Source organism: Canis aureus, chromosome 37 (genome assembly GCF_053574225.1).
Source record: "Canis aureus isolate CA01 chromosome 37, VMU_Caureus_v.1.0, whole genome shotgun sequence".
Lineage (NCBI taxonomy): Eukaryota > Metazoa > Chordata > Mammalia > Carnivora > Canidae > Canis > Canis aureus.
The window spans coordinates 19,223,866-19,251,521 of record NC_135647.1 but is presented as its reverse complement, the minus strand read 5'-3'; the positions used below and the strand labels follow the sequence as shown (position 1 = coordinate 19,251,521).

Here is a 27,656-nt window from a genome sequence, read left to right as displayed (position 1 = left end):
AAAAGATGCAGTGAGGTTTAACATCATCAGGCTGCAGGGATTTGTGAAGAGGATGAAAATCTGTAGGGCGGCAGCCAGAGCTGGAGGGGCTGCTCCCTCCTTGTCCCAGCCAGGCCCTCCTCCACCCCAGGGGAGGACTCAGGGAGGACCCAGGGAGCACGGTCAGGCTCTCTCCACCATCCTCCCCACGGGGTGGGGGAGGCAGGAACCGGGGGAGCAGCTGGCGGGCAGTGGACGGTGCCAGATGCACATGCACAGTCTGTCCCTCCCGGTGTCTGGCCGGCAAGAGCTCAGGCAAGGCTCCTCCAGCGCGACAGTGTCCCGGGCCCGGCTGGCCTCGGGTTGAAGCCCCGGGACTTTGCAGCAGACAGAGAGCCTGCCCGGAGGCCTGCGGCATTCCACGGGTGTCCAGAAGCCTCAGCTGCTTATCAGTGTTCCCATGGCAACGGTGGGGACCGGGAATAACACGGCAGGGGTGAAAGGTCAAGTCAAACACTGATGGATCCAAGCAGCTAAACCTGTCCTGGGCCTGGACTCTGTACCGCAGGCGCACGGGACGGTTGCTTTGAAACGAATTCTTCTTTGCACCCCCAAGTGACCTGGTATTCTTGTCACTCCTCTTTTTCAGTCTGTTGCGTGGGAATGCTGGTTGTCCTCCCTTAAAGGATCCTGTCTCTTAACTCTGGTAAGTGTGCTCAGAGATAGCTTGCAGCAGTTTTTTTTTTTTTTTTTTTTTTTTTAAGATTTTATTTATTTATTCATGAGAGACACAGAGAGAGACACAGAGACACAGGCAGGGGGAGAAGCAGGCTCCATGCAGGGAGCCCGACGTGGGACTCGATCCTGGGACCCCAGGATCACACCCTGGGCTGAAGGCGGCGCTACACCACTGAGCCACCCGGGCTGCCCACTTGCAGTAGTTTTAAACAAGCACAGCTTCCTGGCCCCGATGTGCTGACCTTAGCATGATTGGCAAGTTAGGCTCTGAAGAGTCGGAATAATTAACCTCAGAATAATGAAAGACTCAGAATAATTAGGCTCCCAGAAAGCTGGTGCTTGGGGGGAGCAATGGATGGGCTCCAAGTGTTGGTTTTCAAGAAGGGCATTGTCTGGGAATGGCTTTCGCTGTCTAGCTCCTGCCCACTCAAAGTGTGGTCCTGGGACCAGGAACCTAAGGCCCCACCCAGGCTATTGGATCGGATTCTGCAGGTTAATAGATTCCCACGTGATCATTCGGGGAAACACTCAGTCTGACAGCCTGGGGTGACTCCCTTCCAAAAGATCACTGGCAACGAAAGAAGATTTTCCAAAAGGAGAGGCACTCCCAGGAAAGTTCAGGAAGGAAAGCTTTTCTAAAAGCAACAGTTTCTTTGAGATGGCTTAAATTATCAGGTTATTTGTAGAGTTTTTTGTTTTTTTTTTAAGATTTTACTTATTTATTCATGAGAGACACACAGAGAGAGGCAGAGACACAGGCAGAGGGAGAAGCAGGCTCCTTGCCTGATGTGGGACTCGATCCCAGGACCCCAGGATCACACCCTGAGCCCAAGGCAGACGCTCAACCACGGAGCCACCCAGGGGTCCCTGTGGATTATGTTTTGTACAAAGTTGTTATTCCTTTTCCCTCGCCGGTTGGAAACATGAGCTCAATTCCCAGAAAGAGGCAGGAGGGGCTACTGGTTAAAAAGAACATGGAAAAAAAATAAAAATAAATAAAAATAAAAATAACATGGAAGTGCTGAGTTCCTGTTGGGCCATCCCCTTGTGTGATACGCTATGACCATGACCCCCCCCCCCCCCATTCTGCCTTAGTTTCTCTGACTTTGAAATAGTCAAGATCATTTTCTAGGGCCTGCACCAGGACTCATAAACTGATGCTTTCAAGGACTTTGAGGTCCTTGGATTAAAGGCATGGCCCAGGCGTTATTGGGGCCAGGCTGCAAGGACTGGGCGGGCTCCTGATTCAGCAGCCTCCCTGCACTTGGGGCGCAGTGTGCTTACTTTTATCTCAGCCCCTGACTTCTCTGGAGGGACGGACCGGGAGGGCAGGCGGGTGGGGCCAGGGAGATAAAGCAGCTTCATGTACCGATGAGTCAGAGGAAGCCTCATTTGTGGCTGTCCCATCCATTAGTCACCGGACCCAGCGCTCCCACCAACGGCTCCGAGGAGCTTGAATTTCTCCCTTCACTTTGTGATGTGATGGGGGACCCTGTGTCCCTGTAACCCTGTCTCCCCGTGGCAGGGGCAAGGACAGAAGGACATCAGTAAGCTGCTGCAGGTTGCTCATCACCCAACACGTGGGATGGAAGTGAGTGAGTGGTCATGGCTCCCAAGGTAACTTTTTTTAAACATGAGTATTAAATAAAATGTTTGTCTGCAAATGACTGTCACAGAATGTCCTTGGAGAAGCGACCACAGTTGGGCAGCTCACGGAGCAAGACATATCTCAGGTGGGACTGGTTTATACATAAACCGGAATTTCCCAAACAGATTAGTTAGGAGGAGGAGCTGTGACTCCTCGCCTTATACACACACTTTGGTTTTACAAAGGGGAATCCTGGGTTCAGGGGCCCCTGGGTTGCTCAGTTGGTTAAATGCTCTACTCTTGATTTCGGCTCATGATCTCAGGGTCGTGGGATCCAGCCCCGGGTAGGGCTCTGTGCTCAGTGGGGAGCCTGCTTGAGATTCTCTCTTCCTCTCCCTCTGACCCTCTTCCCCACCCCCGCTCTCTCTCTCTCAAATAATAAATAACTAAATCTTTAAAAGAAACAACAACAACAACAACAAAGGGATTCATTCATGGGCTCTTTTTTTTTTAATTGTTTAAATTTTTTTATTTTTATTTCTTTTTTTTTTTAAATTGTGGGAAATACAGGTAGCATAAAATATACCATCCTCACCACCTGTAGGTGTGCAATTCAGCAGCATTAAGCGCATTGACATTGTTGTAAAACCATCACCACTATCCATCTCCAGAACTTTACCTTACAAAATGGAAATCCTGCACCTGTTAAAAATACCCCCTCCCCACCAGCAGCCACCATTTAAATTTCTGTCTCTATGAATTTGACTATTTTAGGGACCTCATACTGTGTTTGTTCTGTCAGGCCTGGCTTATCTCATTGAGTATAATGTCCTCAAGTTTTATGCATGTTGTAACCTAGGTCAGTTTCCTTCCAGGTTGTTTTTTTTTTTTTTTTTAGAATTTCCTGTCTTTTTACTTTTCTTTCTTTCTTTCTTTCTTTCTTTCTTTCTTTCTTTCTTTCTTTCTTTTTCTTCTTTCTTTCTTTTTTTTTAGATTTTCCTTATTTATTCATGAGAGATGCAGAAGAGAGGCAGAGATACAGGAAGAAGGAGAAGCAGGTTCCCTGTGGGGAGCCTGATGTGGACTCAATCCCAGGACCCTGGGATCATGACCTGATCTAAAGGCAGACGCTCAACCACTGAGCCACCCAGATGCGCCTAGAATTTCCTTTCTCTTTAAGACTAAATAATATTCTATTCCAATGTATGTATGTACCACATTTCGTTTATCTATTCATCTGTGGATGAGTTATTTCCACCCTTTTGAGCATTGAGAATAATGTTGGTACCAACAGGGGTGTGCAAATATCTCTTTGAGTACCTGCTTTCAATTCTTTTTCGGGTAAATGCCCAGCAGTGAGACTGTAGTATTTTCAGGGAATTCTATGTTTCATTTTTGAGAAACCACTATTCTGTATTGGTTCCAGTTTCTCCACATCCTTACCAACATGTCCTTTTCATTCTCTTTCTTTTTCTTTCTTTCTTTCTTTCTTTTTTCTTTCTTTCTTTCTTTCTTTCTTTCTTTCTTTCTTTCTTTCTTTCTTTCCTTTTTTTTCTTTCAATTAGGTCATCTTACTGGGTGTGAGATGTCTGGGTTCTTTTGAGCAGCAACATTTAAAAATACGATTCCATTTATCAAAAAACAATTTGTGCCCCAAATTGAAATGACTGTGTAAAGAAAAGAATATAGTAAAATCTGTGGGATCCCTTGGTGATACTTTAAAGGTGGGATGAAGCTTAGGGGCAGAAGGTGAAGTTCATTATTCACCCCAGTTTGTGGTCAGTCTCATTCTGAGTCTCACAAAGCTCCTCTTATATTTATCCCCTTCCCCATCCCTGTCCCCCTTGCAGGTCTGTCCTCTCCTACCACAGACAAGGTGATACGACTGCTGCATTTTGTTTTTGTTGTTTTTTAGTATTTAATTTTTTTTTCTTAAGTAGGCTGCATGCCCAACAAGAGGCTTGAACTCATGACGTTGAGATGGAGAGTTGCATGCTCTTATCAACTAAGCTGACCAGATGCCCCATGACTGCTGAGTTATTAACACAGGATTATCATTAGGGGCTCACAGTTGTCCTTGAAATTTTTGAAAATAGCTTTCTGTTACTGACCTTATTGTCCACCTCTTACCTTTCTCAGTATGTGAGGGTCACAAGGCCTTCTGAATTGTATGGAATAGCATGGCTGACACCTGTAGGCCAATGAAGCTATAACTGAAGGCTGATTGGAGGCTATAGGAAGCACATTAGGGCACCTCATTCTACTTGCCAGGGAGCAGAGGGCTCAGAGGTAGCTTCCTAAGAAGTGACTCCTAAGCTGGGTCCTGAGGCTGAAGGGGGGTAGGTGGGGCAGAGGGGAAAAGAAGGAGGAGCATATGCAGAGGCCCAGAGCCAGGAGAGCCTGGCCTGGGGGAAGAGCCAAGAGGGGTTCAGTGGGGTTGGAGATGAGTATTTCAATGGATCAACTGTTCAGAGGGGCTCTAGTGAGGAGGTAAGGAGGAGCGAAATCCTAAATGGCCTTAAAACCAGGCTAAAGTCTGCACTTTATCTTGTGAGGAATGCATAGCCATTGATTTTAAAACAGGGCAGGACACAATTAGGTTTTCTTTTTAGAATGATCTTTTGTACCCAAATGTAGAACATAAATCTCACAGGAGTGTGAGGAGGTCTCTTAGGAATTTCTGCTTCATCCTGGCAAGAGATGAAAAGAGCACTGGTAAAAGAGATAAAAGAGAGGGCATCCCTGGTGGCTCAGAGGGTTTAGCGCCGCCTCCAGCCCAGGGCGTGATCCCGGAGACCCGGGATTGAGTCCCACATCAGGCTCCCTGCATGGAGCCTGCTTTTCCCTCTGCCTGTGTCTCTGCCTCTCTCTCTCTCTGTGTCTCTATGAATAAATAAATTAAATGTTTTTTTTTTTTTAAAAAGAGATAAAAGAGAAAAGAACACTCATTTACTCCTTCCTTCCTTCATTCACTAATTTGACATTCCCTCAGTATTTTTTACTGAGCATGTACTATGTGCTAGCATCGTATTGTGCTGTGTGCAGGGAAGATAAACTTGGTGTCTGCCTCTTAGCAAACTGAACATTCACTTGGCCACCCGGGGAAGGTATGAAGGTAATCACAGTTAGTGTGTAAGTGCTAAGATCATACAGAGTATTTCTGGAGCACGTGTATCAAGAACATATTCTAAGAGATTTGGAGCTTCAGAAGGACTTCTTGAAAAACTTCCCTAAAAATGATGTCTCCACTAAGACTTGAAGGAAGAGCAAAGGATGGCCAGATGAAGGAAAGGGTAGAGAGGACTCCAGACAGATGAAAAGTAAATGCAACCACTCAGAGATGAGAGACATCGGGGCTTTCTGAATGAATTAAAAGGTTGGGCATGACTAGACCACAGGAACTGTTAAGGGATGGTAAGCATGGACCCAATTCCAAAGGGCCTGCCAACCACATGAAGGAGGCTGGGCCCTATTAGTATAAGAGGAGCCGATCTTATTGAGAGGAAGGTCAGATGGACCTCTTGGAATGATTCCAGGCTGGAGGATAATTGGACAAACAGTAAAATGGTAGGATGGACAGGACCTGGTGAACCATTAGATCAGGGGCTATGGAAGAGCATGGGAACTCCCAAGTTTCAGACGTGAGTGTCATGAAACAATAAGAGAAGGGCAGGTTTCAGATGGAGGATGTAAGCTCCATTGGGATGTGTTGATTTGGAGGGACATTTGAGTGGAATTCTACAGCAGGAGCTCTATGATATTCCACTCCATGGGGCATGCAGGATCCATGGTTGGTGCAGAAATCATGGAAGCAGGGGAGACCAGAGAGGCGTCTGCAGGGTGAGAGCAGAGAACTGAGGAAGGGCGTGGGGGTTTAGAGGAGGACTCTGCAGAAGAGGCTCAGAAGGGGCAGCCAGGGGTATGAGGAGAACTCAGAGGAAGGAAATGTGCTCTCCAAAGATGGAGTTTCAAGGAGATTAAAGCAGGTGTGTCAACTGCCTGGGAGAGGTTCAGTAAGACAAGGATGATAGGTGGTCATGCAGCCAGGCAAGAATGGGGGTGACTACACTAGGTGGGGGTGATGGGAGGTCAGAAGAGGGGCTAGGAGACAGTGAGGGGGAGGGCAACTCTGTCCTTGGTGGGGGGGCCAAGTCTCAGTCCATCCTGAGAGGTGGGGAGGTGGGGAGGTCAGGGGGAGGCCACAGGCATGAAGGTGCCAGGCGAGAGGAGGAGGCCAGTGGCCAGGAAGGGGAGACCCTGCCTGAGAACAGAGAACAGAGATGTTTAAGTGATTAAAGACCAGTGATTTTGGCTGGTAATGGTTGCAGAGCCACCAACCACATTCATTACTATTGCTATTGTTGACGTCCAGCTTCGATTATATTCCCTCAGACAGAAAGCACGAGTTCAATAAATGTGATTTAATCACTTAGTGGGCATTTATTGAACACTTCCTATGGGCCATGTGCTGGAGTTATAGATATAAATGAGCATGGAACCTGTTCTCTAGTATCTCATGTCTTTGGAAATGCCCTTAAAAAAGGCAAAGTAGGGATCCCTGGGTGGCGCAGCGGTTTGGCGCCTGCCTTTTGCCCAGGGTGCGATCCTGGAGATCCGGGATTGAATCCCACGTCGGGCTCCCTGCGTGGAGCCTGCTTTTCCCTCTGCCTGTGTCTCTGCCTCTCTCTCTGTGACTATCATGAATAAATAAATAAAATCTTAAAAAAAAAAAAAAAGGCAAAGTAAACTCCAGGTTAGTTTCCAAAGCACAAAGAATGGAGACTTTCGTAATTTTTGTTTTATTGGGTACAGAATAGCATGAGGTTTTTGCCTTGACAATTCACATCCCAAAGGTCCAAGGGGTCAAACAGCATTGAAGGCAAACAGCCAAAACCCAAACGTGGAGTCCAGTGTGAGTGGGGCCCTAGCCGAGGAACTCAGTGTGGATGGAGACACAGGCCACAAGGCAGGGACTGGAAGATCGGGGCTGGAAGCACTGTGGGACAAGTTCAAGACCAAACATAAGTGGTCTTATCCATTAAGAATGGGAAAATTGATTTATTTGCTCTGTAGTTTTGGAGGGAAAAACGCATACATGAAAATACTAAAGAGAAATACACGAAAAATGTTAACAGTGATTATCTCTTGGTGGAGGGATTATGGATAACTTAGTTTTCTGCTTCATAACTGGAGAAGCAAGGATCGCATGCCAGGCTTAACTTGGTCACACACTGGGAATGATCCTGTCATTTTCTACAATCTATCATTAAATTGAGGAATAGATCTGAAAGAGACCGTGTGTGTGATATGTCATTTCATCTTGAAATTCCCAGGTAGAAAGTGTACCATGAGGGCAAACAAATATTAAGAGTTATAATTGTTAATTGTGACATTTTTTTTTTAAATTTATTTATGGGGCACCTGTGCGGCTCAGTCCGTTAAGCGTCTGCCTTCTGCTCAGATTGTGATTCTGGGATCGAGCCCTGCATCAGGCTCCCTGCTCGGTGGGGAGTCTGCTTCTCCCTCTCCCTCTGCCTCTCCCTCTGCTTATGCTCTCTCTCCCTCTCAAATAAATAAATAAAATCTTTAATAAAATGAACAAAAATATTTATTTGTTTATTGGAAAACATGAGGGAGAGAAAATCTCAAGCAGATCCACGAAGGGTGTAGAGCCCAACTTGGGGCTTGACCTCACAATCCTAAGGTCACCACCCAAGCTGAAGCCCAGAGTTGGACATTTAACCGACTGCATCACCCACATGCCCCTAAATTGTGACATCTTTATTCCTAAGAAGAAAAAGATTTGATGTCTCTGCTGAGAGAGTGAGATTCTAAAATGAAGAAAGGGAAAAAAAATACAATGAAGAAAGGGGACACCTGGGTGGCTCAGCGGTTGAGCATCTGCCTTCGGCTCAGGGCGTGATCCCGTGGTCCCCAGATCGAGTCCCACATCGGGCTCCCTGCATGGAACCTGCTTCTCCCTCTGCCTATGTCTCTGCCTGCCTGCCTCTCTCTCTCTCATGAATAAACAAATGAAATCTTTAAAAAAAAATAAAATAAAAATGAAGAAAGGTCGCTACTAATTGGAATAGAGTTTTAAAAGTCAATTTGCTGAGAGGGGAGTTGATCTTTTATTATTTTTTAAAGATTTTTATTTATTTATTTGACACACAGAGAGAGCACAAGCAGGAGGAGCAGCAGGCAGAGGGACGGAGAAGCAGGCTCCCCACTGAGCAGGGAGCCTGATGCAGAGATCGATCCTGGGACCCTGGGATCACAACTGGAGCCAAAGGTAGCCTCTAAAACCCCTAGGAAAAAAAATAAATAAAAAATAAAAAATAAAAAAAAAATAAATAAATATAAATAAATAAATAAAAAAAATAATAAAACCCCTAGGAATTTTATATTTTAAAAGACACGCATGAAAAAAAAAACAAAAAAAATAAAAATAAAAGACACGCATGGCTATTCTTAAATTCAGTTTTAATGGGTATTTCTGGATAGGTAGGGTGATAGATGGAAATCATGTCTGGGGTATAGATCCTTGTTTTAAATACAAATTCCCTTTTGTTAGCCTCATGGGAAGGGGACCTGCTTTGCTTTGTACCAAATCTCTAAACAAAAGAAACAAGGTGTTGGTTCTACAAGTTGCTGCTTGTGTTGGCAGGTGGACACACACGCTGCCGCTGATGGAGAAGAGGAGCTTGCTGCTTTCCACACCCATTCCAGACTTGCAAGAAAGAAAACCTAGCCAGAAGCTGGAAGGAATCCAGAAGATGTGGACAAACCCGCAGCTCTCCCTTGAGAGAGAGGTGTGTTCTTTCATTTCTCAGGTCTATTGAAGCCTTGAGAAGAATAATTGAGGGACTGCTTGCCTTGGAGGCATTTCACTGAGGCAAGCTCAGCCCTGGGTCAGCAATGTTCCAGGCTGTTAGGAGAGACACACACACTTGCACACCTCATGTGTAAGATCCCCAAAACCACAGCTGTTGACTTAAGGCTTTGTAGACCCTCTCAACACTTTGGGTCCTAAGAAACCCAGGAGCCAAAGCCCTGGGGAGGCTTTCCTTTCCTTGTCATGTCTTCAGAATAAATTGGGGTGAATGATTACAGCTAAGGTTGAGAACTGATTGGAGTAACTTTTAATTAAATTCTCTTGATGGAAACCACATTTTTCTTCTATAAAACCAAATCTGAGTTTATTTTATTTTTTATCTATTTATTTATGATTTTATTTATTTATTCATGAGAGACACAGAGAGAGAGAGAGGCAGAGACACAGGCAGAGGGAGAAGCAGTCTCCATGCAGGGAGCCCAACGTGGGACTCGATCCCGGGTCTCAAGGATCACACTCTGGGCTGAAGTTGGCGCTAAACTGCTGAGCCCCCCGGGCTGCCCAAATCTGAGTTTAAAACCCATCTAGGGGTCAACTTAAAAGTTCCACTGCCCTTCTTTTCAATGCAGGTGTCCATCAGGATGCTGTCATAGGGTGTTTCCTGCCAAGGGACTCAGCTTGACAAATCTGGTCACTGGAAGAAAAATATTGGTGAAGCTGTTCAGTAATAGACAATACCATTCAAGATATTTGGCCCATCTTTAGCTCAGTTATTTGCTTCAGTGCAATAAAGCAAAGAGCTATTTTAGTCAGGATTTTTTTTTTTTTAGTAGATTTTAGCATTGGTATAGATTATTTAGTTCCTAAAATTTAGGTCTATTAATGAATTTTCGTGTATACCGTGAGGTAAGGGTATACACACACACATATGTATATCTTTTTTTTTTTTTTGCTTCACATTTTGTTGAAAATCAATTGATCATAAGTAAGGGTTTATTTCTGGACACTCTAGTCTGCTCCATTGACGCATCTGTCTCTACTTATGCCTATACAAGATTGTCTTAATTACTATGGCTTTATAGTAAGTTTTGAAATCAGGTAGTATAAGTCCTCCCACTTTGTTCTTTTTCAAAATTGTTTGACTTTTCTAGGTTATTTGCATTTCTTTTTTTTAATTTCTCTTAATTTTTTTTTAGATTTTATTTATTTATTCATGAGGGACAGAGAGAGAGAGAGAGACAGGCAGAGAGACAGGCAGGGGAGAAGCAGTCCCCATGCAGGGAGCCCAATGTGGGGCTTGATCCTGGGTCTTCAGGATTAGGCCCTGGGCCGAAGGCCGCACTACACCTTTGAGCCACCCGGGCTGCCCTCTTTTTTTTTTTTTTTTTTTTTAAGATTTATTTGTTTTAGAGAGAAAGAGAGAGAGAACACAAATGGGGGGAGAGGGTGGGGAGCATAAGGAAAGGGAGAGAATCCTCAAGAGGACTCCCAGCTGAGCACAGAGCCTGACGTGGGGCTCAATCCCAGGACCCTGAGATCATGACCTGAGCCAAAATCAAGAGTCAAATGCTTAATTGACTGAGCCATCCACGTGCCCCTGTTCTTTGTATTTCATATGACTCTACCAAAAAAACTGCCGAAATATTGATAGGTATTTCATGTAATTTCTAGATCAGTTTAGGAAGGATTACCCTTTTAACAATATTGAGATTTCTAGTCTACGTACGTGGTACATCTCTCCATTTATTCAGGTCTTCAGATAAATACCTAGGCAAAGTTTTGTGGTTTTACTGTGTATTTCTTGTACTTCTTTTATTAAATTTATTCCCAAGTATTTATTTATTTTTGATGCTATTGTGAATGAAATTATTTTTTAATTTTATTTTTGGATTGTTTATTGTTAGTATACTGAAATACAATTAATTTTGTGTTTTTTTTAAATTTTTTATTCTGTGACCTTGCAGATCTGGTTTATTAATTCTAGTACGTTTCTGGAAATTCCATAGAGTTTTCTACATATAGGTTCATGTTGTACATGAAGTACAAAGTTGACCAAAAGTGGTGAGAGAAAATATTCTCCCCTGTTCCCAGTTTCAGCAAGAAAACATTATTTTTTTCTGTTTTATTTACTTATTTTCACTTTTTAACTTGTGGTGAAATATAAAAGTTGTAACATCGCTTCTTAGCCTTTTGGCTAAGATCAAGTGTATAAAAGTCATAACAAAATTAATCATTTTAAGCGTTTCTAAGTGTACAGTTCAGTGGCATTAAGTACCTTTGCATGATTGTGCGACCATCACCACCATCCATCTCTAGGACTCTTTTTAATCCCCCCAAACTGAAACTCTGTCCTCATTAAACACTAACTCTGCACTCCCCTGTCTTTCCAGCCCTGGACAACCACCATGCTATTTTCTGCCTCTACAAATTATACTGTTCTAGGTACTTCCTATCTGTGGAATCATACAGCATTTATCTTTGGGGACTGGCTTATTTCACTGAGTGTAATGTCCTCCAGTTACCTCCATGTTGCAGCCTGTGTCAGAAGTTCCTTCATTTTAAGGGCGAACCATATTCCATCATATGTTCAGTCTTCACTCTCAACTATCACGCTGTCAGGTTTTCATAGGTGTCCTTTACCAAATTGAGGGACTTCTTTTATTCCTAGTTTATTGAGAGAGTGTATCATTAATATAACTGGATTTTGAGCAATGATTTTCTGCAGCTATGAGGATCATGTGAGTTTTTTTATCTTTTATTCTATTAATATAGTGAATTATGTTAGTTGGATTTTGGATGTTAAAACAACATTGCCTTCTGGGGATAAATCTTACTGGGCCGTGGTGTGTAATCTGTGCTTCCAAGAGTTATAGAGTTCTAGCTCTTATGTGTAGGTCTGTGAGCTATTTTGAATTGCTTTTTCTATATGATGAAAGGAAGGTGTTCAGAATCGTTATTTTGCATGTAGATATCCAGTTTCCCCAGTGCTGTTTGTTGAAAAGACTGTTCTTTCCCCCACTGAAAGATCTTGGCAGTCTTGCTGAAAATCCATTGACTGTAAAAGTAGGGTTTATTTCTGGACTCCCAGCTCTGATCTATTGCTCTGTATTTCGATCCTTTGCCACACTCTGTTTTGATTACTGTAACTTTGTAGTAAGTTTTGAAATCAGGAAGTATGAGTCCTCCAACTTTGTTCTTTTTCACTATTGTTTTGGATAATTTGCATCTGGCATTTCTTAAAGTCCTTTTAACTTTGTCACCTGGGAATAATTGCCATCACTCAGTTGTGATTTAGGGTTATGCACTGTGCCAGTGGTTCTTAAGCTTGGCAATTTATAGAATCATCTAGGGAGCTACCAATAAAGGGCCCCATCCAAGACCAGTTAAATCAGAACCTCTATAATATGAGGCTGGAGCACTGTTAGAAGAACTGCCCAGCTAAGCTCAGTCCAATTTGCTGACTCTCAGAATAAGGAGCAAATGAAATGGTGGTTGTTTTAACTGCTGGGGCGATTTGTTACACAGCAATAGATAACTGATATGAAATGTGTATCCCAGTTTGAGAACCTTTCTAGAGGGTCTGACCTTGACTAGAGAGTTTTACTTTAATGCTTTGCTTTTGCTATAGGAATATATGATACAAATAGTGTCTTCTCTATCATGAAGTGGGGAAGGTAGAAGTTTTAAGAAATTGCACATGAGGTAGATATTTTAAAACTAAATTTTCATGGGATCCCTGGGTGGCGCAGCGGTTTGGCGCCTGCCTTTGGCCCAGGGCGCGATCCTGGAGACCCGGGATCGAATCCCACATCGGGCTCCTGGTGCATGGAGCCTGCTTCTCCCTCTGCCTGTGTCTCTGCCTCTCTTTCTCTCTGTGTGACTATCATAAATAAATAAAAAATTAAAAAAAAAAAAAAACTAAATTTTCAGAAAAGCTAAGCTTCCCTTGCGAAAGTTTCTTTTCTTCTCTAACAATTAGAACTATATAACTGACCAGGTTTTCCTTTTTGGTTTGGTTGGTAGTAAACAAAAAGTAAATAAGCAAGATTTAATTACAGCAACTATATAATTCCTTATAGCCTGCAATTCATGATTTTTCTTTTCCTTTTCTGTTATTATCTTTTATTTTAACTACTCATATTTATGTTATCTATGATCCTATCATCTTATTCAGATTTATACTTGGTCATGTTATTGTAGCTATCTTTGTGATAAATCACTTTATTTATTTATTTATTTATTTATTTATTACTTTTTTTTTTTAAGCAGGCTCTGTCCCCAACATGGGGCTCAAACTCATGACCCTGAGATCTAGAGTTGCATGCTCTACTGACTGAGCCAGCCAGGCGCTCCTCTTTCTGGTAAATCACTTTAAACTCCTGGGGGAAAAAGTGGGGCATTAATAAATGCATATAAGACTTTGACTTTTCATTTAGAGAGCCAAATATAGTGTGAAGAACTTTCCATTCTCCATTAATATATGTTTGGAGTGCCCAGGTAAGACATGATAACTGGATGAGGTAAGAGGACCAGGCAGGAAAACCTAGGTAAACCTTTAATAACTTGATCAGGAACAAGGATCCAGTGGGACCTGTCTACCATTCTTTAGTCATCTACTGTGCAAGAAACTTGCCTAGATCAGTATATTAAACAACTAGGCTGGGCAGCCCCAGTGGCTCAGCAGGTTAGCACTGCCTTCAGCCCAGGGCATGATCCTGGGGTCCCGGAATCGAGTCCCACATCAGGCTCCCTGTATGGAGCCTGCTTCTCCCTCTGCCTGTGTCTCTTCCTCTCTCCCTCTCTCTCTGCGTCTCCCATCAGTAAACAAATAAAATCTTTAAAATATAAAAAATAAAAATAAAAAACTAGGCTGGATAAAGATGGCTGTTAGAGTTTGTGGACTTTGTGATTATTTTCACATCTGTAAAATGGATGGAACAAGCCTTCTTCACAGGATTGTTGAGAGGATTAAATGAGATAGTATATTGAGAGCACCCCCCACAGAGTGGAACATAGGCAGGTTTGTGAATATTATCTCCTTTCTTCATCCTTTTCCTCAATTAGATGCTGTGAGAACTTACCAAAATTATATTTGTTATACAAAAAGAATGTAATTCGTTGAGTGTGCAAATGAACTTTGCCATGTCTTGGTCAGAGGCAATTTCTGATCTTTTTTTTTTTTTTTTGGTAGGGAGTAGAGGGAGGGGAGAGTAGGGAATGAGAGGCAGAGCACCTCTTGTGGCTCATGATAAACACCAAACAGCTTTGTGTGGAATCATCATCCTGAGATCTTGCATAGCAGAAACTTTTTTTTTTTTTTTTTTTTTTGAGAGAGAGAGAGAGAGGGGAAGGGCTAAGGGAGAAGGAGAGAGAGAATCTCAAGCAGACTCCTTGCTGAGTCCAGAGCCTGAGGGGATCGATCTCATGACCCTGAGATCATGACCTGAGCTGAAATCAGCAGCTGGTCCCTCAACCAACTGGGCCTCCCTGGTGCCCCGAAGAGCAGAAACATGTTGATGCTGGAAGACATTGGAAGAGAAAGTAGCGGGGGAAGCGGTGGGTGTGGAATGAGAATTGCCAGCAGCTGCCTTTCTTACAAAGTTAGTGAAGAGGCAGCAGAGATCAGACCTCTCGCCAGCTCTCCAGAATGCTCTTCCTTGTGCAGCAGGCCCTCTCTGCCACACGCCTCACTCTTCTTCCTCACCTTCTCAGTCGTGACACCAGCATGCCAAGAGCTGGGTCCCCCAGCTCTTTAGGAATTGCCCCAATACCCTCCACTTCTGATTGTCCTTGTTCTGCCTGGCTTGCTCGTGATAAACTGACAATTTTTTAAAAAAGATTTTATTTGTATATTAGAGAAAGAGAGCATGAGCAGGGGAAGGGAGAGAGGGAGAAGCAGACCCGTCGCTGGGCACGGAGCCCAACTTCAGGCTCCATCCCAGGACCCTGGGATCATGACCTGAGCCCAAGGCAGACACTTAACCAACTGAGCCACCCAGGCTCACCCACCTTGTCCTAAACTGACAAATTTTTAAAAATGGAGATGGGGTTGGCAAGAGACATTCTTCTTTTGGTGTTACTGGTTCTCTGAAGGGTACAGCTGAGCTTGAAGACTTTTGGTTCAGTTGTTCCTGGGACTGCTCATTCTGCCTCAATCCTATTTTACAATAAACTAACCCAATTTATGTTCGTATTTTAAGATGAAGAGGAATTGCCTGTGCAGGGGCTTCCTTTGTTACATATGTAGTGTGGAGAAATCTCAGGCTTTCCCTCAAATTTTCCATTTTTGTTCTCACCTCCCACGCACAGCAACGTAGACCTATAGGGAGTTATCCCCAACCCACCCCTCATTTCATGCCTTGGCACATGCTGCTCGCTCTCCCTGGAATGCTGTCCTGACGTTGGAATGCCATGAGAACGTCTACTCATTGTTCAGTATTCACATTTCATTTTCACATAAAGGCTATCACCACCCTCCGACCCTTACTCACTTCTGCTCTCTGTGCCCTCATCAGACTCTTTACTCCGGCGGCAGTCTCCCATGCTTTACCAAGAGTTCCCTGAATACAAAATCTCTGGACTATTAGAATGTGTATTCCCAATGCTAGGCCGTCCCTTGTACATGTGGGTGTGATAGACATTTCTGCAATTTTATGTTAAAAAGAGAAAAAAAAAAAAACTCAGGAGGGGCATTTCTGAACGTAAATGTAGCTCCACAGGTTAACCCTCCAGAGTGGAGATTTTCCCATCTTAGTTATTGCTGTTAAAATGAGAATGACACCCTTTGGGGGACACTCCCCAAAAAGCTAGTAAATTCTCTCAGTTTTTATTTATCTATAGGGTGGCATGGTACCATAAAATAATTACACATGGGAAGTATGTAATATGCTGGATCATTAAAGATGTGATGCTAATTGAATCTACCTCCCTGCAAGGGTGTCTCTTAGCAATTAGTGTTTAGGGCCAGCTGTGGGGTATAGCTGCAGAGTACAGTTTAAATCAGAAGAAAGCTGATTTCATGAAAATGGAAGGAAAGAAAGGAAAGAAAGCAAACTAGCCGTCATATCAAATTTACCCAAATGCCACTTAGACTGAAGGACGTACATGTCCTTTTTTAAGGCCCTCTCTTAATTTTTCACCAGTATGACTGCATTCATTACTCCTTTTTTATTTGTGCTTTTCAGGTGGCCTATTTCATTTATTTATTTTTTTTAAAGATTTTATTTATTTTTGACAGACACAGAGAGAGAAAGAGGCAGGGACACAGGCAGAGGGAGAAGCAGGCTCCATGCAGGGAGCCCGACATGGGACTCGATCCTGGGTCTCTAGGATCATACCCCAGGCTAAAGGCGGCGCTAAACTGCTGAGCCACCGGGGCTGCCCTCATTTATTTTTTTAAGTTAACTTATTTTTAGTAGTCATCTTTACACTCCACTTGGGGTTCGAGCTCATGACCCAGAGATGGAGCCTCATGCTTTTCCCACTGGACCAGCCAGGTGCCCCTCAGGTGGCCTATTTCATTTAGTAGGTTTAAACCTTTAAGGACAGGTCCGATTTGCAGGCAGATCGCTCCTCAGTTCAACAGTGGATAGCCCTGGAAATCGGTTCATCATCCAACCGAAGGTTTAAAATCATCCGGATGAAATGGCAGATATGTTCAAAGAGGCCTGAAGCAAAAGGACCATGTGTGCTCTCTTTTCAACACATCCCTGTCTTAAAATTGAACTTAGACCTCATTAGTGTTCCACGGGGGTCGCTTTTTCCTCTCCCCGTCCCCACCTCGAGCTTCTTTCTCCAGCTTAGAGTGAACTGGAAATCTCTGGACTCCACCAGCATATTTTGAGTATCTCCCATGTGCCAAGCACTGCAAAGTACTTTATCTCAGTGCTCATGCCATTCTAGAGACGGGTTGTGACACCACAGTGCTGGGAGCCAGGAGATGGAGGAGGGTGCTGGGCTGCGCTACCCTGGTACAGCTGGTGAACCCCTGCACCCCTGGGGGAAGATTTAAAGGCACATCCCATCGTGGAGGGGGTGTGACTGTGTGTCACTTTCTCTCATGATAGCAAAGTTTGTAATGATGTAGAATAGGAAGCAGATGTATTTTGTCTTAAAAAGCAAATGAACAGGGTATGCAAGCCATACTACCTCGTGTGTACACGTGTGCGCGCACAGAGAGAGCCTGGAAGAGTAAACATTTTTGAGCTGAGCATGCTCTTGGGCATCTGTCAGCTGAGACAGTTCTGTTTTTTTTTTTTTTTTTTTTTAAGATTTTATTTATTTATCCATGAGAGAGGCAGAGACACAGGCAGAGGGAGAAGCAGGCTCTGTGCAGGGAGCTCGGCGTGGGACTCGATCCCAGGACCCCAGGATCACTCCCTGAGCCGAAGGCAGGTGCTAAACCGCTGAGCCACCCAGGTGCCCCAGCTGAGACAGTTTTAAATAACATTCCCATATTTGATACGGAACTTTAGCTTCGACATGGCAAAGGAAATAAGTGCCACCAGTATGATAAAACTTGGGCAGAGAAAGTCACCTTCAAGCCATTATCTTGGCATCTTAGGGGTGGCCCAGAGAGCCCAGGGATAAGTCTCATAACTCTAAGGGTCAATGCTCTCCCATATTTGCTGGAGCAAATCTTCCCTGCCAGTGATGATGATGATGATGATGATGATGATGATGATGATGATGATTTTGTGTCTAGACATATTTTGGAGCCTAGTACAAAACATCTTTGGAATAAAAGGCTGGCCCTCACCATTCACTGTCCCCGTAACCACCCAGTCCAAAGAGTGCCATATCTCCATTGCCTTTCTCTTTCCTCCTCGGACCTGCCAATTCTTGTTTCATTTCATTTTGTGAAATTGTTTTATTGTGGTAAGATATAGATCAATAACAGAATTTGCCATTTGCCATCTTAACCACAATGTTGTGCAAGCACCACTATTGGTCTCCAAAACTTTTGCACCACCCAAGCAGAAACTCTGTAAGCATTAAGTCATAACGCCCCATTCTCCCTGTTTCCCAGCCCCTGGTAACCTCCACCACACTTTCTGTGTCTATCAATTGGCCTGTTCTAGATGTTTCATATCGGTGGGACCATCCAATACTTGATCTTTTGTGTTTGGCTTATTTCATTTTGTGTAATCTTTTCAAGATTCGTCCGTGTTGTATCAAAACTTCATTCCTTTTTTAGGACTAAATAATATTTCATTATATATATACAATGTTTTGTTTATCCATTCATCTGCTGATGGATGCTTGGGTTATTTCTATCTTTTGGCTATTGTGAATAATGCTGCAATAAACATTGGTGGACAAATAATCTGTTTGAACACTTGTTTGCAGTTCTTTTGGGTATAAACCTGTGAGTGCAACTGCTGGGTCATGTGGTAATTATATGTTTAGTTTTTGAGGAAACACCAGATTTTCACAGTGGTAGCACCATTTTACATTCCCATTCCAATTTCTCCGCATCTTCACCAGCACTTGTTTTCTGTTTTTTTATTTGTTTGTTTTTGATAATGGTCATCCTAATAGATGGGAGGAGGTATCTTTTTTTTTTTTTTTTTAAAGATTTTATTTATTTATTCATGATAGTCACAGAGAGAGAGAGAGAGAGGCAGAGACACAGGCAGAGGGAGAAGCAGGCTCCATGCACCGGGAGCCCGACGTGGGACTCGATCCCGGGCCTCCAGGATCGCGCCCTGGGCCAAAGGCAGGCGCCAAACCGCTGCGCCACCCAGGGATCCCGGGAGGAGGTATCTCACTGTGGTTTTGATTTACATTTCCCTAATGATTAATGATGTTCAACATCTTTTTATGTGTTTTATGGCCGTGTGTATATCTCTTTTGGAAAAATGTCTACTTAAGTCCTTTCCCATTTCTTGAATTTGGTTGTTTGTCTTGTTGAGTGTTAGGAGTTCTTTATATAATCTAGATAGTAAACCTCTATCAGATATTTGATCTGGAAATATCTTCTTCCATTCTATAGGTTGTCTTTTTGTTTTCTTGATAATGTCTTTGGTGCACAAAAGTTTTTATTTTTTAATGGATAGATCTGATATATCTGTTTTTCCTTTAGTTGCTTGTGCTTTTGGTGTCATACCTAAGAATCCATTGCCAAATCCAAGGCCATAAAGATGTACTCCTGTGGTTTTTTCCTAAGAGTTTTATGGTTTTAGACCTTATATTTAAGTCTAAATATAAGGAGCTGGGCGGAGGGTTTTAGAACAACCTTCCAAAATGGCTGCTTCCCTTTGTCTCTGCTGCTCGAGATTTCTCCAGAGACAGTCCCTTGCCTATTTCCTTGCAAACCCACACTATGGCAGCCTCATTAATGCAGATGGACATGCTGAAATATGGACAGATTGGAATGATATGTCCAAGTTTTTCCAATATGGATGGAGATGTACCACTAATGAGAATTCCTATTCAAATCATACCCTGATGGGAAACTGGAACCAGGAAAGATATGACCTAAGGAATATCCTGCAGCCCAAACCCTTGCCTTCCCAGTTTGGACACTATTTTGAAACAACGTATGATATGAGCTATAACAACAAAAGGCCACTTTCAACTCATAGATTTAAGAGAGAGCCTCACTGGTTTCCAGGACATCAGCCTGAGCTGGATCCTCCTCGATACAAATGCACAGAAAAGTCAACTTGTATGGCTAGCTACTCAGAGCCTCCACTTGGGCATTACTCTGCCTGTGTGTGGAATCCTAGTAACTGCCAATTTCAGGGTCCAGGATTCTAAGAAAGAATAAGAAGCTTCATTTCTCCAGAGTAAATTGTAGGAGGGAACACATTCTAAGCTCAAGTAAGAATTTAGCTGACTATAATACAGTTTCACTTTCTGAATAAAGCACAGAAAATATTCCCTAAAAAAATATAAATAAATCAATATAAGGAGCTGATCCATCTGAGTTAATTTTTGTATATAGTGTATGATAGGAGCCCAACTTCATTCTTTTTCATGTGGAAATCCAATTTTCCCAGCATCATTTGTTGATAAGACCATTCTTTCCCCCATTGAATGGACTTGGCACACTTGTTGAAAATCATTTGACCATAGGTACATGAGCTTATCTCTAGACTCTCAATTCTATTCCATTGGTCAACATGTCTATCCTTATGCCAACACCATAGTCATTTAATTCTGTAGTTTTGTGATAAGTTTGGAAATGTGAGTCCTCCCTATTTGTTCTTTCTCAAGACTCTTAATTTTTCATGGCTCCTTGAAACTCTATATGAACTTGAGGATCAGCTTTTACATTTTTTTCAAAAAAACCTGCTAATTCTTCTTTGTTCTCATCCTTTGAGGAGAATTCAAACAACTGCCTTCCTCCCCAAAGGCCACCCCGGTGCCAGCTCCCCTCAGGCCCTCTGCATGATCCTTATCACAGGTGCTAGTCTCACTCGCTTCCCAGGACAGGTTAATCGTCTCCTTGGATGCGGACTGCTAAGGGTTGGTCCATTCAACCCTTTTATCAACATTGTACATATAAGGATAAGCCAACTTTGAGTTCCCACATATGAAGCTCCTTTTGGAGGGTTAAGAATCCCCTCTAACTTGGGGCTAATTTTTTAAAATTTTTTTTTATTTATTTATGATAGTCACACAGAGAGAGAGAGAGAGAGAGAGAGGGGCAGAGACACAGGCAGAGGGAGAAGCAAGCTCCACGTACCGGGAGCCCGATGTGGGATTCAATCCCCGGTCTCCAGGATCATGCCCTGGGCCAAAGGCAGGCGCTAAACCGCTGCGCCACCCAGGGATCCCCTAATTTTTTTTTTTTTTGAGCAGTCTTAAGGAAGCACAGGGCAAACTGGTGGGATTGGGACTTAGAGGCCATTTCTATGGATTGAAATGAATATCTTATATTTCATCCCTGCCCTTTTTGCCCACTAATTCCAGTTATATGGACCTTTGGGGTGTTGGCTATTGTCTCAGCATTAATTTGTTAAGCACCTAATATGCACTGGTGTTCATGGTGCAACATAAGAAGTTCCAGATTCACAACCTCAAGGACTTTAGAGTCTCATGGGGGAGTTTGCATGGCATACGAATATTCTAAACATCTCAAGCATGGGCATGATACCTTATTTAATGTCATACGCATCTTGTAGTATAAATATGTGTGATTAGGACTCAGCAAGGGAGAGTGCCACACAAGCTGTAGTGCCACAAGAGGTGTGTGGACATGGGAGTATATAAATTGGGCCTTGAAAGGGGGATAGAATTTCAGAGGCAGAGAAGAAGGGAGAGGACATCCTAGTAGGTTCAAGTGGTGTGATTAGGGGAGATAACCACAGAATCCAAGACATGGTGGGAGTGAATTTAATTCCTCTGCTAACCAATAAGAATCTTTCTTAGTGCAACCCACTCCTATTCAAGTGCAGGGTAGACCCAGCTGCAAGGTGGGGACAAATTGAGAAGGCCCTGAATCAAAAGGAATTGTTTGGAGTCACTGGTGTCCCAGGACCTATGAGATCATATTATGCAGCTTTGGTAACCACTGCCTTTCCAGTTTCGAGAGGACTCATTGTTCTCCAGGCAGAAAATGGCCCTCACAGATGCTTTGGCTGGTCTAAGTGCTTGACACAACCCCTCCCCACCCAGGCACACCCATCTGTCTCCAGCTTTTATTCTGTGGTCACCACCCTGGTCAAGACTCTCATCATTCCACACCTGGAATGACTGAAACGGTCTTTCACCTGACCTCTCTGCCCCCAGGCTCACCTCTGCTCCAAACCACAGGGCAGACATTGCCATCTAATGTGCTTGCAACGACATCAATGCCATGGTCTTCCTTTGCTCCAGAGTGTCTGGGGCTTGGATCTGAACTTCTCTCCATGATCTTTCTCATTTTATGTGTTCCACAAACTTCCTACTGTGCCATAAACAAAGAAATCTCTTGGGCTTTATTTATTCAGTTTTTCAACCATTTCCTGGCCATCTACTACACCTTTGGCATAGGCGGTGTGATGGGCTGAAGTGTGTTCCCTCAAAATTCATACATCAAAGTCGTCTCCCCCAGCACCTCAGAATGTGACTGTATTTGGAGACAGGGTCTTTAAAGAGGTGATTAAGTTAAAATGAGGTCAGGAGGGTAGACTCTAATTCAATCTGACTGGTGTGCTTTTAAGAGGAGGGGGTTAGGACACAGACATGCACAGAAGGAAGACCACATGAGGACCCCAGGAGAAGAAGGCATTTGCATGCCAGGGAGAGACGCTCAGGAAAAACCTGGACTTGATCATGGAATTCCAGCCAACAGAACTGAGAAAATAAATTTGTGTTGTTTAAACTCCCTACTCTGTTGTGACAGCCCTAGAAGGTGGACACGGGCACCTTTGCAAGGCCTGCCTTGCAGGAGCTACTCTTTTCCACTCTCACGCCACACTTTTTCCCTCCACTCCCCTCCACTGCTCCTCTGGCCTGTCCTCATGTAGCCTGACTCCCTCCCCAGGCCCAACTCAACCCTTTCATGCCTCTTCTCTGACCACCCCAGCCAGTGGGGTGCCCTCTCCTCCAATTCTATAACACCTATTCCAATTTATTCTCTCATCCTCTCTTGTGCATTGTCTTCTCCCTCGGGATCATAAAACTTCCCAAGAGCAATCTACATGTGGCTTTTCCCTTATCTCCCATGAAGAGAGAGAGCTAAGGTGTGAAGGAAGGAACCAAGAGTGACTCATCTCTGTGCATTTGCCTTGAGCTGCTGGGTGGATGGTGGTGCATACATAGTAAGATAGTAAAGGCTGAGTGAGGAAAAGATTTGGGCACTTATATGTGCATACACTATTTCCTTAGGAAAATGATATCATACTCTACAGTAGTCCCTCTTTATCCATGGGGGATACGTTCCAGGAACCCCGTGGATGACTGAAGCCACCCAACACTATAGATACTGTTTTTTCCTATACACACATGCCTATGATGAAATTTAATTTATAAATTAGACATAGTAAGGGATTAGCAACTGTCATCTTGCCTGGGACAGTGTGGGGCTTGCCAATCTTGTTCCCCTGGTTGCCTCACCAAATGGCAATGATAGAGATCTTGGCCGGGATGATGGACCTACAGATGGCAATGGTTACCTCTGGAGCACATAACACCCAGACCGATGTGTCCATTGTGAAAGCTGATGGGCAAAAAATGCCTTGCCAGCACTGCTCTGCCTTATATGGGCAGACTCTTCAAAACCTCATCCTTGAGAGATGTCCACAGGAAAAAGTCAATGACCTCAGAGTCCTTGATGGGTTGGAAGAAGAGACAGATCTCCTCTCCAGACGTGAACGTCATGTCCTTGACCAGGTGGCCCAGCTGGGTGATGGGGGTCCACTCCTTGTCCTCGGCCTTGCCCCCACCACCTCCCTTTCCAGGGCCCTCCCACAGCACTGGCATCGTCCACCATTCTGTGTTTTCCTGGAGGAGAAGCTGCCACATTCTTTTAAATATGCACAGTATTCCTTGTATTTCTCTCAGTCTTTTTAGCAGAAAAACATCAATGACATCAATTTTCTTAAAACTCTTAAGATGTATAAGGTGGGTGAATATATACTTTATTCCAAGACTGGTTTAGGTTGCCTTCAGAGAGAGGGAGGATTAGAACTCAAACTTTATATGGGAAGGACCACAGAAGCCACCCCCTAGAGTTCCCATGTTTTAGAGATACAAAAACAAAGACCTGGAGAATTTCACCACTTTTCCAAGGTCATTCCAGTGGTAAATGCTCAAACCAGTGAAGGATCCAAACCTCCCGGGTCACTCGCGCTATATCACAGTGCTGCCAAAACAGAGACCAAGCATCCCTTCCCTGGGATTGCTATGCTGGGTTCTATTCCTTTAGCCTAATGTCATTTTTATTAACAAGAAATAAAATTTAAAAAGACAGAACTAAATATGACCCTAGAGGTCAGTTGCTCTGACCTCATCTTGTAGATGAGCAAACTGATGTATCCTGGGGTGGGTTCTGAGCATGATAAATATGTCATACAATGAAATCATATAGTATGTGGGCTTGATTGTCAGGCTTTGATTAAATTCATAAATCTGGGGGCACCTGGGTGGCTCAGTCAGTTGAACATCCAGTTCTTGATTTCAGCTCAGGTCATGATCTCTAGGTCCTGGGTTCAAACCCTGCATTGGGCCCCATGCTGGGTGTGGAGCCTACTTAAAAATATAAAAATAAAATAATAAGTCTGACAATGTTCACCTACTTCAGTCCCTTCAATAGCTTCTTGTTACGTGAAGCCCACACTCCTCCCACGGCCTCAAAGATCCATTCCTACCTGGTCCCTATGGCTCACCTATTGTCCATTTTGCTCACCATCTGAGCCACACTGTCCTCCTTGCTGTTCTTTAAACAGTCAATTATTTTTTTTAAGATTTTATTTATTCATGAGAGACACAGACAGAGAGGCAGAGTCACAGGCAGAGGGAGAAGCAGGCTCCCTGCAAGGAGCCCAATGTAGGACTCGGTCCTGGGACTCTGGGATCACACCCTGAGCCAAAGGCAGACATCTGCTCAACCGCTGAGCCACCCGCGCATCCCAATAGCCAAGTATCGATTGAGAATCTATTTAGTGTAGGATCAACTGGCAGACGTTAGAAGAAATACAATGCTGGTCTTTGATGAACTTCTAAAAATAAGAGTAGGGGTGAGGAGTAGGATTCATTCTTTCATTCACTCATTCAATAAAAATTATTATCTGCATATTCATTCTAGGTCCAGAGTGCAGCACTGAGGAAATCAAGGCCAACAAGACAAGGACCTCGAGTTCAGGAGGGAGGAGAGCCAGCTAAATTAGCTAGAAAGTAGCATGGACTGGAACACCTGGGTGTCTCAGTCAGTGGGGCATCTGACTTTTGGTTTTGACTCAGGTCATGACCTCAGGGTTGTGAGATCAAGCCCTACGTGGAGCCCACACTCGGACTACATGTTGGGATGATTGGAATAAAGAGAGGAGCTCCCTACATTTCCTGGGGGGCCAGGGAGGCTTCTCAGAGAAGGTGCCAGCTGGGCTGTGTCTTGAAGAATATGAGGAGTTAGTAGATGTGGAAAGCATCAAGGAGTGAAGTGGAGGTGGGTCAGGATGATTAGAAGCTTAAAGAACAGCGTGTGCAAGGCTTGGGTCTGTGCAAGGGTTTGCCACACTTGGTAGACTGCTAGCTTTTCTATCTTGGGGGCTCCTCAGAGCAGGAAGAGGTGTAGCTGGGCCATGACATGTACAGCCTTATAGGCTAAGCAAAAAATAAAATAAAAGCAACCAATAACAAAATTTTATTCTGACGGTTATTGCATTTGAAAAGTATAAGTGGGATCATATGGGTTTTTTATAGAGCTCATTGGTGGTGCAGAGAACGTTGGGCTTTATTCTTGGGTCACCACAGCCAGGGGCCGGGTAGGAAATTGCTTTATTAATTCAAGCAAAAAAAAAAATCATAAATGTTTACTTTTATGAGTGTCTACCACATATGCTAGGATTTCTGTGTAAAATGTTGGAGAGTTTTAATTTTGTTTGTTTACCTTCTGCAGGTGACAAAATTGATGTTCCAGAGAAGCTGAGCAACCTTGCCGGAGTCACACAGGTGATAAGCAGGGTGCAGATTGCAGGCTGTCTGCCTCGGTGCCAAATGGAAAGTTCTGCTCCAGCTCCCGTAATGGGAACATCCAGAGCTAATTCAGGGCAAGGGAGGACGACCAGAGAGGACAGAAATTAGAGTGATCTCGAAGGCAGATTTTTGAGGACCCCAGTAGGAGGTGAAAAAGAAGAAGGCATCTGGAATTGTCCAAAGTTTCTGACCTGAACAATGAGAGGTGGTGAGCATTTGCTGTGGTGGGAGAAGGAAGCGGGGGCTGGTGAAAGGAAAGGAGCACAGGCTGCACAATGTTACAGGGCAGAAAAGGATGGATGCCATGGGGAGCGCACAGCACCAGGCAGGTGCACAAAAGTGAGGCAGGGCACCTGGTGAAAGGTATTGGGGAAGGGTCCAAGTAGGCCAGGTCATTTTAGATTAGGATAAAAGCATTTTGGCCAGGTGACACTGCAAGGGAGAACATTCTAGAGAGAAGAAACAGCGAAGCATGAGGTTATATTGAGGGAAAGGCAGGGGTAGGTTTTGAGGAGGGTGCACCCACTCTCTGTGGCTTTCGATGACAGCAGAGTGAGGCACTTTGGGCCAACGAGGAGAAATCCTTGACTGGCCTTGAGGAAGGGAAATCTGTCGGGGTTGATCTAGGTTGATTTGGAATGGGTGGAGAATGGAAGTGGGGAGTCACTAGGAGGGTTTGCAACAGTGCCAGGAAGAGGTAGCAGAGTGGGATTGGGTGGGGGCATGGAGGTGGGACAGAGGAGGGCGGTGTGAAGAGATCAGGGCACATGCAGTGATATGCTTTCATAACTAGATGTGAGGCTGAAGAATGAGGAAGTCATCCAAGATCATTTTGAAAGTTTTGAGCTTTGGTTGAAAGAATTCAATTCTGTTTTGGCGACCCTGACTTATGACAGTGATCACCTCTCTGGACAGCGTGGCCAGAGGAAGGTTGGAAGTTTGTCTGGAGAAAGGTCAAGACCAGAGGTAAAGGTTTGGGGTCATCCTCATGGAGGTCACAACTGAAGTCATGACAGGGGTTCACATTGTCGAGGGCTGAGTGGACAGACACAGAACAAGGGGCCGGAAACAGCCTGGTGGCTCAGCCCGTGGATGGAGAAGGAGGTGGAGAGGAGAATCAGGGCAGCGGGGAGGTTCAGAAGACTGAAAGAGGAACTGCAAAGAGGAGGTGACAGAAAGAAAACGTCACTTCAAAACCCAGACCTTTGACAATTCACTATGCTGCCATTGCTCTAGCGCGTCCACCTAAGGGTACGTACGGATCTTTTCTCCTTTATACTGTTATGACACACTGGGACTTCTTTTAAAAGACTTTTTCCTTCTCTCTCCTTTTCTCTGCCATTGTGATGTGTCCAGTCGACTGTTCCTTGCCATGTCTTCTCACAAGACTTTCAGGATCAAGCGATTCCTGGCCAGGAAACCAAAGCGGGATCGTTGCATCCTCCAGTGGATTTGGATGAAAACTGGAAATAAAATCAGGTACAACTCCAAGAGGAGGCATTGGAGAAGACTGGGGTCTGAGGGGATGGCACATGAGATGGCACACATATTTGTACTGCGTGAAGGTCACGTGCTCCTATCCTATACCTGAACAATAGACATGTTTTATTGGGGAAATGATTTTTCTACTACTATGCTTCTGCACCAGTAGTTTCGTCCAATAATAAGTAAATGAAACCTTTTGAAGAAAGAAAGAAAGAAAGAAAGAAAGAAGAAAGAAGAAAGAAAGAAAGAAGAAAGAAAGAAAGAAAGAAAGAAAGAAAGAAAGAAAGAAAGAAACTTTTCCAAGTACGAACAGAGAACAAAAGAGAACACAGCAAACAGCAGATTTGCAAGGTACTCGGTATAACCAGATTATTCCGAGGGCCTTGTGGGTTTCCTCCCCAAGGGGAG

The 27,656-nt window shown here is 43.9% G+C and overlaps 1 protein-coding gene and 1 long non-coding RNA gene across 2 annotated transcripts; both read left to right on the top strand.

The window, feature by feature from the left end:
- Positions 1–147: 147 nt before the first annotated feature.
- Positions 148–27,371, top strand: LOC144306380 (uncharacterized). The gene is made up of 4 exons (XR_013373441.1): positions 148–685; positions 8,973–9,117; positions 25,687–27,014; positions 27,120–27,371. It is a non-coding gene; the product is annotated as an uncharacterized LOC144306380 (long non-coding RNA).
- Positions 19,367–19,916, top strand: LOC144306370 (cilia- and flagella-associated protein 68). Its single transcript, XM_077885800.1, has one exon. The coding sequence runs from the start codon at positions 19,386–19,388 to the stop codon at positions 19,899–19,901; it is 516 nt and encodes a 171-aa protein (XP_077741926.1). The 5' UTR covers positions 19,367–19,385; the 3' UTR covers positions 19,902–19,916.
- Positions 27,372–27,656: the final 285 nt, after the last annotated feature.

Excerpts from the sequence above, each read along its gene's own strand:
- LOC144306370 (XM_077885800.1), top strand. The coding sequence starts at position 19,386 with ATGGCTGCTTCCCTTTGTCTCTGCTGCTCGAGATTTCTCCAGAGACAG.